The 15341-nt window shown below is 35.4% G+C and overlaps 1 protein-coding gene across 2 annotated transcripts in view; it reads left to right on the top strand.

Moving 5' to 3' along the window:
* The window catches only part of STXBP4 (syntaxin binding protein 4), a 183742-nt gene that overhangs the window by 30102 nt on the left and 138299 nt on the right, over positions 1-15341 (top strand). For both annotated transcript variants that reach the window (XM_060133833.1, XM_060133834.1), the window contains 4 exons: positions 2272-2378; positions 2553-2772; positions 4083-4161; positions 9602-9696. In XM_060133833.1, coding sequence (XP_059989816.1) covers positions 2272-2378; positions 2553-2772; positions 4083-4161; positions 9602-9696 — 501 coding nt within the window. The remainder of the gene's footprint in view (positions 1-2271; positions 2379-2552; positions 2773-4082; positions 4162-9601; positions 9697-15341) is intronic.

Here is a 15341-nt window from a genome sequence, read left to right on the forward strand (position 1 = left end):
TATCAAATGGAAGGAGAAAAAAAAAATCACTTGTGAATATAGCAATTGTGTGTTCTCTGACTTTGCTAATTATGTTTAATCACATACCTATAAAATCCAAATTAGTTTTCAAATTTTATATATTTTAAAATCAAATTGCCTTTTTGGATTTTTTTATGTTTATATTTCAGAAGGGTCATAGGGTCATTATGCATTTAGATTATAATATCTTTCATTACACAATATTTGAAATAACATGTTCCCATAAAAATTCTTGATAAATATTTTATATTTATTTTGCTTTCCTGTATACTCAGTATTCAGTGTGAGAGATAATAGTAAAGGTCTTTTTTTTTTTTTTTTTTTGCGGTATGCGGGCCTCTCACTGTCGTGGCCTCTCCTGTTGCGGAGCACAGGCTCAGCGGCCATGGCTCACGAGCCCAGCCGCTCCATGGCATGCAGGATCTTCCCGGACCAGGGCATGAACCCATGTCCCCTGCATCAGCAGGCAGACTCCCAACCACTGCGCCACCAGGGAAGCCCAGTAAAGGTCTTTTTTTAAAAAATTATTGTCATTTAAAAGTAAAGTAACCATAAATCACCATTATTATATATTATATACGTTTATTACATATAATGCAGTTCAGACCAAAGATCAGTTATTCAGGGATATATCAATATTGTGTCAGACTTTCAAACAGAGGGGTCTCATAACATGGACCTTTTTTATAACTCCAGTTGATTCTTTTCATCAAGGAAGTGTGGGAAATAATACTTAGGTAATGTTTACAGTATGAAAACAAAAACAGTAAGTGCAGAAGCTATCCCAGGGATAGCTTGGGGTTAAAGGCCTGCAGATACCTGAACACTTCCTACTTCCCCATCCTCATTTCTCATGATTTCTGGCTCACACTTTTTAATTGAACACTGTTGAAGGCTATAGTCCCCTGCACACTATATGTTGCTTCTCATCTCTGTGTCTTTATCCTGCTACCTCCTTGATGGTAATATGTTTCTTCTTTACTTCCTTCCATCCCCTTATCTTCACCATCTCTTTTCCCTGGTTAATCCTATTAATTAAAACTTATTTTATACATAGTAGATAAGACTTTTTAAAAGATCTTTCCTTGAATTTGTGGAATTTACTTAAATACCATCAAGGGTGAAAATGCTTTCTAACCATATAAGCTTCTTCCCTAGTTATAGAAATAATGCTTTCTGTGTTTGTACTAATGATAAATGGAGAAGCATCTTAAGAGCTGAAAATTAAGAGAGCTCATTCTTCTTTTCCAGTTTGAATTAAAAGAAAAGGCAGGGCTTCCCTGGTGGCGCAGTGGTTGAGATTCCGCCTGCCGATGCAGGGGACAGGGGTTCGTGCCCCGGTCCAGGAGGATCCCACATGCCGCGGAGCGGCTGGGCCCGTGAGCCATGGCCGCTGAGACTGCGCGTCCGGAGCCTGTGCTCCGCAAGGGGAGAGGCCGCGGCAGTGAGAGGCCCAATTACCGCAAAAAAAAAAAAAAAAAAAAAAAAAAAAAAAAAAAAATGATAAAGGCAAATGAAGACGACTGAGAAAACTTGCCTGACATGTACATTAAATTTTGTAACTTTTGTGCTTTGTCTTATTCAGTTAGGCTAGTTATAGGCAGAGCCAGGACTTGACAAAGACAATGCCAGGCAGCCAATTAGAATTGGTCGTTATTAGTAGGATGTGAATAAAGCTACCTGTCCAACCAACTGGGCCTGAGTCACAGGAGGGGCAGCAGGTCCAGTGAAGAAGATGTTTCACCATGAACAGAAATGTGGGTAGAATCAATATAATTAAGATCCTTGACTGAATTTTTAAAAATTCTAACTGTGGAATAACTCAGTGTTTGGTGGGATGAAAGATAAAGGAATGCTCAGAAACTGAAGTGAATGAGGCTTATATTCTGAAATATACCAGAATTATTTAGCCTACTTTATCACATTCAGAGCTGTGTTTGTCTCATACAACTGACCTTTTAAAACAGGCCTCTTTCTTAGTGTACCAGACTATGTCTTCATATATTCAGGATTCCTTAGGCTGAAAGTTTATTCAAGGAGTACTTGAACATTTCCATTTCATTCATGTATATTACCAAACCAGACTTTAATCAAACCATTCTGCTGTTGAGATTCTTTGTCTAAAATTTTCTTTTTACTCTTTTCTTTAAGTCATTCTTTACTAAAACTGTGCTTTGCTTTAATTGCATCAATTAACTTTTTAAGAAACACCTTAATCAATTTCTTTACAAATGTTACTATTTTTGTTAGGATGGACGTTTGAAGCCAGGAGATCAACTTGTCTCAATAAACAAGGAGTCTATGATTGGTGTATCATTTGAAGAAGCAAAAAGCATAATTACCAGAGCCAAGTTGAGGTAACTATTCTATCTGTAAGATAGAATGAGTCATTTAGCATGTCTCCCTAAAAATAGAAATTTAAGTTGTCCTAGTACTTTAGACCCAAAAGAAGTATTTTTTGATAATATATGAAACATTATCTTAGAATTCAATAGTACTATATCCATAAAATGATTTCTTTTTAATTCTAGGTCAGAATCTGCTTGGGAGATAGCATTCATAAGACAGAAATCTCACAGCAGTCATTTAGAAAATCCATCGTGTTCATCCCTTTTACAAGCTACAGGAGAATATGGACCTCAAGCCTCAAAATTTAGTCTTCTTTCTTCTTCCCCTGAAATACTAATTCCAAAGACCTCATCGACTCCCAAATCTACAGATGCCATTTTATCTTCTTTTAAGATAAATCAGGTAATCTTAAATTTTTCTATTTATGTAGTCCACAAATCCCCTGTGTGTCATTATGTTTGTCATATACATATAGAACTATAATTTTGGTAATATAGTTTGTTAACAGATTGGTATTTCCTTGAAAGATCTTTTCTTTGTTTAAGATTTTATGCTATGCTGTCAATAAATACAGTTTTTCAAGTCAATATATTGTTTGTCCAGAAAATCATGATCAGGAATGGCATCACAAAGATATGCCTAGATATCACTCAAAACTATGATATGGAAAGTTATATTTATTTTCAGATAGTCTCTAATATGGTTCTGCTCATTATTTTTTCTGTTTTCTGCTTGACTGAAGACAGGCAATCTTCCTTTCTGTTGTTCAGCTCTTTCCTGTACAGTGTAGGTGGATTTTGTTCCCTCATGTGTGTATGCTGGAATATATCAATAGTTCACCCTAGAATCACACAAAAGGGGGAGTTCCCACATCAAAATCGATATAATTACAGTCATCCCTCATCATCTGTGGAGGGATTGGCTCCAGGATAACCTCCCCACACCCCGACAGCAGATACCAAAATCTGAGGCTGCTCAAGTCTCTTGTATAAAATGGTGTAGTATTTGCATTTAACCTATGCACAGCCTCCCCATATACTTTAAATCATCTCTAGATTACTTATAATACCTAATACAATGTAAATGCTATGTAAATAGTTGTAAATAAATACAGTGTAAATGCTATGTAAATAGTTGCCAATGTGGCAAATTCAAGTTTTGCTTTTTGAAACTTCTTAGAGTTTTTAAAAAATAGTTTTAATCCATTGTTGGTTGAATTTGCACATGCAGAAATGGCAGATATGAAGGGATGACTGTAATTACTAATTGCAACAGTGCCATAAATAATGAGTTATAAAATAGAGTGTATACCCTATAAAACAAACTTGAAAATCAGGTAGGCTTTTAGTCAGTGCAATAAAATTCATCAAAAGTAATTTCAGTTTCAGGCCCATGCTAATCAGATACAGAGTTTAAGATTTTCTCTTAGCCCTTTATACTTTCTCATTTGGGGTTATAATGCCTTTTCAGAGACACAGTGCATAGCCTTATATTTTGTTGTCCTTGGGTATGGTAGAGCTGAAAGCAGTTGTTACTTTCATTCTGAATTGCTGTGTTTGAAGATGAATATACCAAAATTTTAAAGGTTTTATATTTGGGGGACTATTGCTTTAATCTCTTTAATCATTCTTTTTATGTTAACATGAGCTTCTCATGTGGTTTTTGACCTACTTTAGAAAATGACATTTCACCTTCCTCATTTTCTTTCATAGATAAAAACTGGATACAAGAAAACAGAACAGATTCCAATTACTTCTTCAGACAACAGCCCTACAGATATGCCTAATACAGGTAAATGCACGTTTAATTCCTCTTTCCTGTTATTTTTTTCAATTACTCTCTCAATGAGGAGTACATAATGTGACTTAAAAGACTTTAAAGAAGGGTGCATTATGCCTTTTTCCTTCATTGAATAAAAGAGCAAAATGAATCCATTGTGCAGCGGTCTCTGTTATATTATGACTTTTATTGGAAATTTTCCTGAACAAAGGGTTGAAATTTTAAAAGATGCATTATCATTGCAGTGTCTATGAAGCTGTAGTAATCAATGAACTGTTGAAACCAAATAATGAAAACTCTTCTATAACTCAAGATTAGGATGCCTTGCCCTTTTAGTGAAATCCTCGTGAGGTATATTAAATGCACCTTTCAGAGAAATTATAGAAGGGAGCATAGCTTAAGAAAAGAAGTATGTTTTGTTTTTCTTGGAAGAGATTATATAGATATAAATTAGAAAGAACATCAGTATTGTGAATTCAGTATTACTGGTTCTTAATTAGCATGAAATGATTTATTGACTTTTCAAAACAGTAAAGGATTAATTGTGTAAGCTACCCATAAAAAAAGGATTTTTATCAATCTGTAAAGTGTTTGTATCTCAAATATCAAGAAAAAATTCCTTCCCTTAAATTATCTCCAAAATTAAAGGGAACAACAATAAAAACAAACAAACAAAAAAAACTATACTTATTGAAAGGAAGAGTTAATTACATGTCTAAATTATAAAGCAAATTGTTACTCATATACTTTAATTTTTAATAGCATTGTGTAGATCAAAACTGCAAAATAAGGAAGAGTTAGCAGAAATTATATAGTGTCTTAGTCTGTGTGGGTTAGTCTAACAAAATACCACAGAATGGGTGGCTTATAAATAACAAACATTTCTCACAGTTCTGGAGGCTGGAAGTCCAGGATCATGGTGCCAGCATGGTCTGGGTGAGAGCTTCCTTGTGGTTGCAGGCTTCTTATTGTGTCCTCACATGGTGGAAAGGTCTTGGAAGCACTGTGGGACCTCTTTAGTAATAACACTAATCCCATTCGTGAGGGCTCCACCTTCATGCTCTAAGCACCTCCCAAAGGCCTCAACTCCGGAGGTTGGGATTTCAACATATGAATTTCGGGTGGACACAAACATTCAGACCATAGCACATAGCTCCTATACTTAACAGGAATTTATAGTGAATTCCATAGTAGTTTCTCTGATTTGGAGCAATATTTACCAGTGGGTTAGGAAAAATCTTTAGCTGTCAATTATATGCCTTTTTACTTAGTGGAATTTGTTGACCCTTAGAAACTTTATTAGTATTATTTCCTTTACATAATTAATTTTCATTCTCTTGATGCCTCTTTTAGCCAATTTATTTACTCAGTAAGTATTTACTGAGTATGTCATGTGCGTCATAGTTCGGTAGAAAATATGAAGGAACTGGGATTTTTTCTTCCATGAGATACTTAATAGTATATTGTGAAATAAAATATGGGATTAAAAACCTTCATTATTCAGATTAGAAAGCACATATATGTGTGTGTTTATTTATGTGTGTGCATGTGTGATTATTTTATTGAATAAATACTCGACTATTTGCAGTGTTCTGTGTTGACTAGAGCAGGGGGTGGGTGGTTTTGGTACTCTAAGAAGTATATGTCTTATGGACAAATAACACATTTGCACAAGATGTGTAAAGACATGAGCAAAGTAGATTAAGGGAAGAAGTAGTAAGTGACCTGAGTGTGATATAGGGAAAACACAGTGGTTAGTCACCAGGCTCTGAATGCAAACGTAGAGATTCAGATCTTTGCTCCCAACTTATTGGCTGAATTAGCTTATTATATTGAAATAGTTTCCTCATGGTTTTGTTATGAGTATTAAACAAGATTATGTATGTCAAGCACTTTGTAATTGGTGCATAGAATATGCTCAGTACATTTTGCTGTCATTATTATTAATATTACGGAACCTGAAGTTTAGAGTATAGCTCAGATAATATTCCAGGGCATGTTTTTTAGAGCAGAAGTGAAAGCTTCTGTCCTTTAATTCAATTTTGCATCCTCCCCCTCTACCCCAGAAGCTAGTACATAGTAAAGAATTTGTCACAAAATATGCAGAAATCAATAGAGAAAAATTTCTTGGCAAAAGTCAGACATCATCTGGATCTTGAAAGAAGTGATAAACATCAACAGATGGATGAAGGTAACAGATCATCCTAAGTGAAGGAGGCATCATCATCAAATGCAAAGAAGTAAGGTCAAGCTACATGTCAGGTGACCCTAGGAGGCAAATGTGATTAGAGCAAGGAGATCCTGTAGTAATGAACAAACTGAGGTAAATTTACATCAGTGACTATAAGAAATGATGCTAGATTTTGTAATAGAAAAATAATTTAGTGAAAAACATATTTGAGTGAGTTAACTGTATGTAAATATTAAAATGCAATTAAAATGGAACATTTTTCTAGAGTAGAAATGGAATTGACTCAGTACCATTTTCTTCCACATAAATGTAGTAGCCCAGATGTTTCTGGGGAGAAAAACAAAGCAAAGTCAACTCTAAATTATCTCTAGGTAACTTATATACCTTGTGATTTGTCTGTTATAAGTAGTTAATTATAGATTGTTCCCAAATTAGATCCTTAACCATCACATCTAGACTCCTTCAGCCAGCTGGTATTTATTAAAAAACATAAATGAGTTTTAATGTTAACCTCAACAAAAATAAACTTGAGGCAAGTCTACCCCTGTTCTCATCTCAGAAGCCTTCCAAAGTGTAAAACTGGTTAGAATGTTTAAAATTCACATTATACTTGAGTATGTTTTTTGAAACTATTCTGTTATATAAATTTCTTATTTCAGAATCCAGAGTTGTTTACTACTGCCATACGCTGAATAATGCGTGAGTTTGTGAGTGAGCTAAAAACATGCTAACGACATTCCTAAGGAAATCAGTAAAGAATTACTACGTGAAGGAATATGATCATTAACTTTACCACCACACAAGCCTTAATTCTCCTGCAATAAGGCTTTTAAAACTGAAAACAAACTAGTGATGGGGAAAAATATCCATGGTGAGGGTTCATGGTATTAACTAAATGGTATTGATCCTACCCTTATAAAACATTTCCTTTCTTCTGCTCCTAAAAAGAGGAATAGGAAGAGAAAAGCCAAGGGAATAATAAGCCATACTTTGAAAATTCTCACCCCCTCCCAGAGAGGAGCAAATAAAGAGCCCAAGGCTGAAAGTGAGAGAGGACACTGGCAAATGAGGAAAACTGTCTGTGGGAGAGCTTTTCAGGTCAAGTTACCTTGAATTACCAAAGCCTGCTGGATTTATGTCCACATCCTCCTAAGGTTTTGGCTCAAATGTAAAGATTCAGGGGAAGTTTGGCTAGAAGAAAGTGAGGTTTTGTTAAGCCATGATTGCATATTGTTAAATGGGGGATTATTATAAGTTTACATTAAATCTCCTATTAAATCTCTGTGTGTCTGTGTTACTATTAACGCTACTTTATAGTTTTCATAGTAGTTTTCTATGATTTTTAATTTACCTTTACAATTCCTGTAAGGTGATCTGTTTTATTCTTCCTACTTTGCAGATGAGAAAACTGATGATGAAAGATATTGACACATTTAAGAAATTGTCTTCAGGGGTCATAAGAGATTAGAATCCTAACATGGTCACCTACTAGTTGTACGATCTTGGGCTAGTTTCTTTACCCTTTTGGGCCTTAGTCTCATCATTCTTGGGTTGGAAATAATAACACCTGTGTCACTGTGGTTATTGTAAAGATTAAATGAGCTTATATATATAAAGTACTTAGTGTAATGCCTGGCTAAAAGTAAGCATAAATAAGAGTTAATCTGTTATTTCCACTGCTGCACATAGCAAATTTTTATGCTTAGATGTAGGAAAACATAAGTGAGAACCCACGCCTTGGTGTGAGTCCCTATCCCTCCCTCTCTTTTGTCTTCTCTCTATGCCTTCCACACACACTTGAATTGAGTAATTCACACCCAGGGTTAGTCTTGGTCTGAGATCATAATTAGGTTAGCTTGGGTCCACTTTGTGTTACTGTGCCTTAATGATAGGTCAGGCACCAGACTGAAAGTCGTTGTCAAGCCTCACATGTCCAAACCCTAAAAATGAAAGATAAGGTTTGACTTACCCGCTCTTTGGTCTTCCAAACCACTTCACTCCATGCTGATATTTTATGCTACACTTTAGGTTTGGCACAAAATTTCTCTTAAGAGGAAAAAAATTTTATATGTATAATGTATTTTTAGCCCTTGGCCAACAATTAGGTATCACAGCAACTAAGGCGTCTTTGTTGCTTATGTCAAAATTGTAAAAATTTTATTATACTAAAATCAGTCTTTCTCTAGGTTTGACTTCCATTTAAAGCTAAAAGTCAGTAACCATTTTTTTTTTCATGATCTTGACACCTATAAGCTATATTCAAGATTTTACATAGAATGTTAAGGAAGCGTTAAAGGTTTAGAGGAAGACTATTTATTTTCCTATGCACTTCTTATGTTCTTAAGAAAGAGAATGCAAATCATTTTGTACTTAGAGACAGATGCTCTGAGAAATAAAAAAAAATTAAAACGCTGCATAAAAATGTGACATTTTAAAAAGTTTTTTCTCTTCCTCTTGTTTCTATGTAGAACTAGTAAAATACCATTTAAAAGTGTATTTAGAATGGTGACAATTTAGATATAAGGATTGACATGAATTGCAGGAATTTGCTTGAGAAACTTTGGCATATTAAGGCAAATAATTTTTCAAGTTCTAGTCCTTGTGACACCTGTTTTTTACTCATGCAACAAGGACAAAGCTCGTCTAAATAATCAGGGTAGACTGAGAAGGCGTTAGAGAATGGGTGAGAGGTGTATGACACTCAACTCTTGAGAATCCATTTATGCTACTTGGAATATAACTTCTGTAAAATAAGAAATAGGATTTTTAGTTCAAGAAGTTCTGAGCCTATATCATACTTTATGTGCAAACTTGAAACAGTTTGCATTTGTGAGTTTTTCCATAGTACCTCCAGAACTCATGTAGCAAAACCACTTTTGCCAGAGAAAAATCATGACCTTTTAAATTTTCTAATATGATTTTGCTTATTTTGGAAGAAAAAAAAGACTTTTCATTTTGCAATTAGTAAGCTGTTGTGATGACAAGGTAACTGGTGGGATGTATGTTTGTTGTATTATTATTTCTGTGGGACTTAATGCATAATTGGCCACTCTTTTTATATCATGTCTTTTAAGGCTTAAGTGAAGCTGGTTTATATAATACATTTTAGATTTAAAGAACAAAAAACCATGAAAACAAAAGTGAAAACTGCTGATTAGCCAGAATTCTTTCTGAACCTCAGGAGCCCAGAACACATCCTGTCAAATGAAAAGTTCTATTCCAATTAAATTTCCAATTAATGTGTACCCTGTTGTCTCGTAGATATTGCCCCTGCCTTGACTGATAATTATGGACCACAAGGAAAGAAGATTTCCCTAAATCCCTCTGTTCGCCTTAAAGTAGAGAAACTGGAAATGGTAAATACTTGAAATTTTCATTTTTCTTCCATAAAACAACAGCAAGGAAATATTCTCATTCTTTGAGAGGATAAGGGATTGGAGCCATTAGTTTCTTGAAGAGTTATCGATTTACAGTTAAATGAATGGCAGTTTGGGTTTAAACTGTTTAATTCATGTTTAATTTGGGCAGTTCATGGTGGTTCATTAGTACAAAATAGAAATAAAACCTTTTGTAACTAAATTGACCTTCAAATTAATCAGTTTCCTCCTGTGTAGGAATGAGACAAATGTGACATTTTACAATATAGAATCAAAGGAAACATGGGATAAATTATGACAAAGTGTAGTAGACTTCAAATATGTAATGGCAATAAGTGCAAGGAAATAATACTCTATTACTCAATTGTTTAAAAAGTGAAGGGAAACTAAATCTTAAAGAACAAAATAGAAGCCTACTAGATATAAAGAAGATGGTAGCAATGTACCAAATAGTATTATATTGAGAGTTTCTGTATATAAAAGAAACATAAGATGATTAAAAAAGAAAAATTAGGGGGCTTCCCTGGTGGCGCAGTGGTTGAGAGTCCGCCTGCCGATGCAGGGGACGCGGGTTCGTGCCCCAGTCCGGGAGGATCCCACATGCCACGGTACGGCTGGGCCCGTGAGCCATGGCCGCTGAGCCTGTGCGTCCGGGTCCTGTGCTCCCCAACGGGAGACGCCAGTGAGAGGCCCGTATACCGCAAAAAAAAAAAAAAAAAGAGAGAGAAAGAAAAATTATAAGCAGAAAATGATTTTAAAACTTTTCCTCTCAGGATACCTAGAAGATGACAGCAAAAATGTGTGATTTTTTTTTTTTTAATATGAAGATGGATATAATGCCGAAGGTTCACAGCCTCTACTTTCCTATCAGTTTTTGTGGATAATAATTTTTTTTTTTTTCGGTACGCGGGCCTCTCACTGTTGTGGCCTCTCCCGTTGCGGAGCACAGGCTCCGGACGCGCAGGCTCAGTGGCCATGGCTCACGGGCACAGCCGCTCCGTGGCATGTGGGATCTTCCCGGACCGGGGCACGAACCCGTGTCCCCTGCATCGGCAGGCGGACTCTCAACCACTGCGCCACCAGGGAAGCCCTGGATAATGATTTTTTACACTTTTAAGAACAGTATGAGAATGCATAGCTAGAATAAATATGCATTACCATTCATTCACATATTCAGACCTTTGCATGGTCCTATAGTAATACCCTTTTCAGTGCCAGTTTGAATCTTACTCTTTGTTCAAATTCTGACTCAATTCCAACTCCTTTGTACAGCTCCTTGCTAACTTTTATAGTTCAGGCCAATATTGCCATATTTTGCACATCTGTAGCACTGAACATTATTTTGCAGTACCCTGTAATCTTCTGTGTTTTGTTTTATCAGTAAGTCAAAGCTTACAATCTCTGTGTACCTACCACCATTTAAACACCTGGTTTGTACTCTATAAAATTCTTATTAATTAGGTACTTGAGATGTCTCCTTCATATCTTCGAAATCCTGGGTATCTTTCCCTATGTTTTACTCTCTTTTTATTTGTGGCTGAAATGTAAGTTCTGGATAATAGCAAGTTTTACAATCAGTTAATAATAACATTTTCAAAAAATAGAATGTTTGAGGTTTAAAAACCTATCTATTAATATCTAAAAATGAATAATTACTGTTTTTTAATGATATTGCTGTAATATATATTTCTGAACATCCAAGATTTAATGCTAACCATTCCTCTGGGTAAGGAGAAAACTATTCAGCTAATGACTTTACCTGGCAGTCATTATTCTTTGACTCAGTTTAAATTTCCCTAGCACATGATATTTTAAAAATCTGATTAATTTTCTTAGAGATATGAAAATCATCTAAATTTATATTGATTCTGAGAAATATGAGTTGCTTGCACATTGAGTATTCCACTTTTGGTCCTCCTTTGAGCCTTAGCAAATTGATTTTTGTAGAAAAAAATGGCAGTTTTACAGCAAAGGAAACCTACATTCTGTGTAAATTCAGCTTCCCTGCTTTTATTCTAAATATTTTTAGTGACTATATTTAGTAGAGCATTCTCTGTTTTTCATAGTTTGAAACTAAATTTCACTTAATAAATTGTTTTTTCTAAAATCCATATTAGCTTCTATCTGCCCATACATTTCCTAAGCTACTCTTACTTTTTTGAATAGTTACATATTAATGTAATAATATCTGTATCATTTTAATTTGAAATAGATCCTTCTATTTTAGTTGCTACTTTATAGACAAATTCAACTTTATTGTCCATTACATTTTTAACACATTTCCTATGTAGTAATAGATAAGGCCAATATGTTCAAGTATTTAAAATGTAATAAAATTACATTTTTTTACTTTATCGCTTATAAGTATATTGCATATAGTATCTAGGAAATTGGTGATATAAAAGGTTTCACAAGGAAAAGGTGTTGACTGATTATGTGGTTATTAAGTCATTAGCTAACACAGTACAATTTTTAAGAAAGGCTAAGAGGTTAGAATTTGATGAAGGAAATTACCTTCAAGATGTATGTTTGTGGGGCATTGACTTCATGAAATCTTTCATGTTTTAGTAGTCGAGGTAGACAATTTTGTATCAGTATATACTGGAAAATAATTTCTAGCACTGAACTAATACTATGTGTCTCCTTTGATCCCACTGTTAAACTTAAAAGTAGGTATGGTAAACATAGCAAATAGGAATTTTTTTTTTTTTTTGCGGTACGCGGGCCTCTCACTGCTGTGGCCTCTCCCCTTGCGGAGCACAGGTTCCGGACTCGCAGGCCCAGTGGCCATGGCTCACGGGCCCAGCCACTCCGCGGCATGCGAGATTCTCCCGGACCGGGGCATGAACCCGTGTCCCCCGCATCGGCAGGTGGACTCTCAACCACTGTACCACCAGGGAAGCCCGGGATTTTTCTTTTAGTTGGCTTGAAGAAGAAGAATTACTGCACCTTCTCGCTATCTACGTTTTTGTATCTGAGAAAGATGCTTTGGGATACAGACGCCATTTCGCTGATATTTACTTTACCTCTTGCCATTTATGTAACATTTGAAGAAAGCTGTAGTGAGCAATGATATACCCAATGTCTGAATACAGTTAATGAGGTGTTCTTTGTATTAGGTTGGGAAGTAGGTGACTAATATTATAAGGAAGTGACATTTTTTAGATTCATCATTTAGATATCAGAAAAAGTTAAGGACATTTATTTGTCCAATTAACAAAGTTGCATTTTTGTTTACGGTGAAAACATGACATTAGTTATACAAGAAATTATTAGAACCTATTTTTAATCAAAAATAAATTACCTCCAATTTATTATTTTTATCGAAGTATAGTCAATTTACAGTATTATATTAGTTTCAGGTGTACAGCATACTGATTCAGTATTTTTGCAGGTTATACTCCATTATAGGTTATTAGAAGATAATGGCTATAATTCCTTGTGCTGTACAGTAAATCTTTGTTGCTTATCTATTGTATATATAGTAGTTTATATCTATTAATCCCATACCTGAAATTTGTCCCTACCCCCCCCGCTCTTCTTTGGTAACCATAAGTTTGTTTTCTACACCTGTGATTCTGTTTCTGTTTTGCACGTACATTCATTTGTACTGTGTTTTACATTGCACATGTAAGTGATATCACATAATATTTGTCTTTGACTTATTTCACTAAACATATTCTCTAGGTCAATCCATGTTGCTGCAAATGGCAGAATTTCATTCTTTTTTATGGCTGAGTAGTATTCCATTATATATATGTTCACACACACAATCACACAAACACACATCTTCTTAATCCAGTCATCTCTTCTTTTTTTATTTTTAACATCTTTATAGGAGTATAATTGCTTTACATTGTTGTGTTAGTTTCTGCTGTATAACAAAGTGAATCAGCTATACGTATACTTATATCACCATATCTGCTCCCTCTTCCGACTCCCTCCCACCCTCCCTATTCCACCCCTCTAGGTGGTCACAAAGCACAGAGCTGATCTCCCTTTGCTATGCAGCTGCTTCCCACTAACTATCTATTTTACATTTGGTAGTGTATATATGTGGATGCCACTCTCTCACTTCATCCCAACTTACACTTCCCCCTCCCCGTGTCCCTAAGTCCATTCTCTATGTCTGCATCTTTATTCCTGTCCTGCCTCTAGATTCTTCGGAACCTTTTTTTTTTTTTTAGATTCTATATATATGTGTTAGCATATGGTATTTGTTTTTCTCTTTCTGACTTACTTCACTCTGTATAACAGATTCCACCTTACTACAAATAACTCAATTTCATTTTTTATGGCTGAGTAATATTTCATTGTATATATGTGCCACATCTTCTTTGTCCATTCATCTGTCGATGGACATTTAGGTTGCTTCCATGTCCTGGTTATTGTAAATAGTGCTGCAAGAACATTGTGGTACATGACTCTTTTTGAATTATCGTTTTCTCAGGGTATATGCCCAGTAGTGGGATTGCTGGATCATATGTTAGCTCTATTTTTAGTTTTTTAAGGAACCTCCATACTGTTCTCCATAGTGGCTGTATCAATTTACATTCCCACCAACAGTGCAGTGGGTTCCCTTTTCTCCACACCCTCTCCAGCATTTATTGTTTGTAGATTTTTTGATAATGGCCTTTCTGACTGGTGTGAGGTGATACCTTACTGTAGCTTTGATTTGCATTTCTCTGATGATTAGTGCTGTTGAACATCCTTTCATGTGTTTGTTGGCAATCTGTATATCTTCTTGGGAGAAATGTCTGTTGAGGTCTTCTGCCCATTTTGGGGTTGGGTTGTTTGTTTTTTTGATATTGAGCTGCATGGGCTGCTTGTATATTTTGGAGATTAATCCTTTGTCAGTTGCTTCATTTGCAAATATTTTCTCCCATTCTGAGGGTTGTCTTTTCGTCTTGTTTATGGTTTCCTTTGCTGTGCAAAAGCTTTTAGGTTTCATTAGGTCCTATTTGTTTATTTTTGTTTTTATTTCCATTTCTCTAGGAGGTGGGTCAAAAAGGATCTTGCTATGATTTGTATCATAGAGTGTTCTGCCTGTGTTTTCCTCTAAGAGTTTGATAGTGTCTGGCCTTATATTTAGGTCTTTAATCCATTTTGAGTTTATTTTTGTGTATGGTGTTAGGGAGTGTTCTAGTTTCATTCTTTTACATGTAGCTGTCCAGTTTTCCCAGCACCACTTATTGAAGAGGCTGTCTTTTCTCCACTGTATATTCTTGCCTCCTTTATCAAAGATTAGGTGACCATATGTGTGTGGGTTTATCTCTGGGCTTTCTATCCTGTTCCATTGATCTATATTTTTGTTTTTGTGCCAGTACCATACTGTCTTGATGACTGTAGCTTTGCAATGTAGTCCGAAGTCCAGGAGCCTGATGCCTCCAGCTCCGTTTTTCTTTCTCAAGATTGCTTTGACTGTTCGGGGTCTTTTGTGTTTCCATACATATTGTGAAATTTTTTGTTCTAGTTCTGTGAAGAATGTCATTGGTAGTTTGATACGGATTGCATTGAATCTGTAGATTGCTTTGGGTAGTATAGTCATTTTCACAATGTTGATTCTTCCAATCCAAGAACATGGTATATCTCTCCATCTGTTGGTATCATCTTTAATTTCTTTC

The sequence above is a fragment of the Lagenorhynchus albirostris genome, chromosome 20 (genome assembly GCF_949774975.1).
Source record: "Lagenorhynchus albirostris chromosome 20, mLagAlb1.1, whole genome shotgun sequence".
NCBI lineage: Eukaryota > Metazoa > Chordata > Mammalia > Artiodactyla > Delphinidae > Lagenorhynchus > Lagenorhynchus albirostris.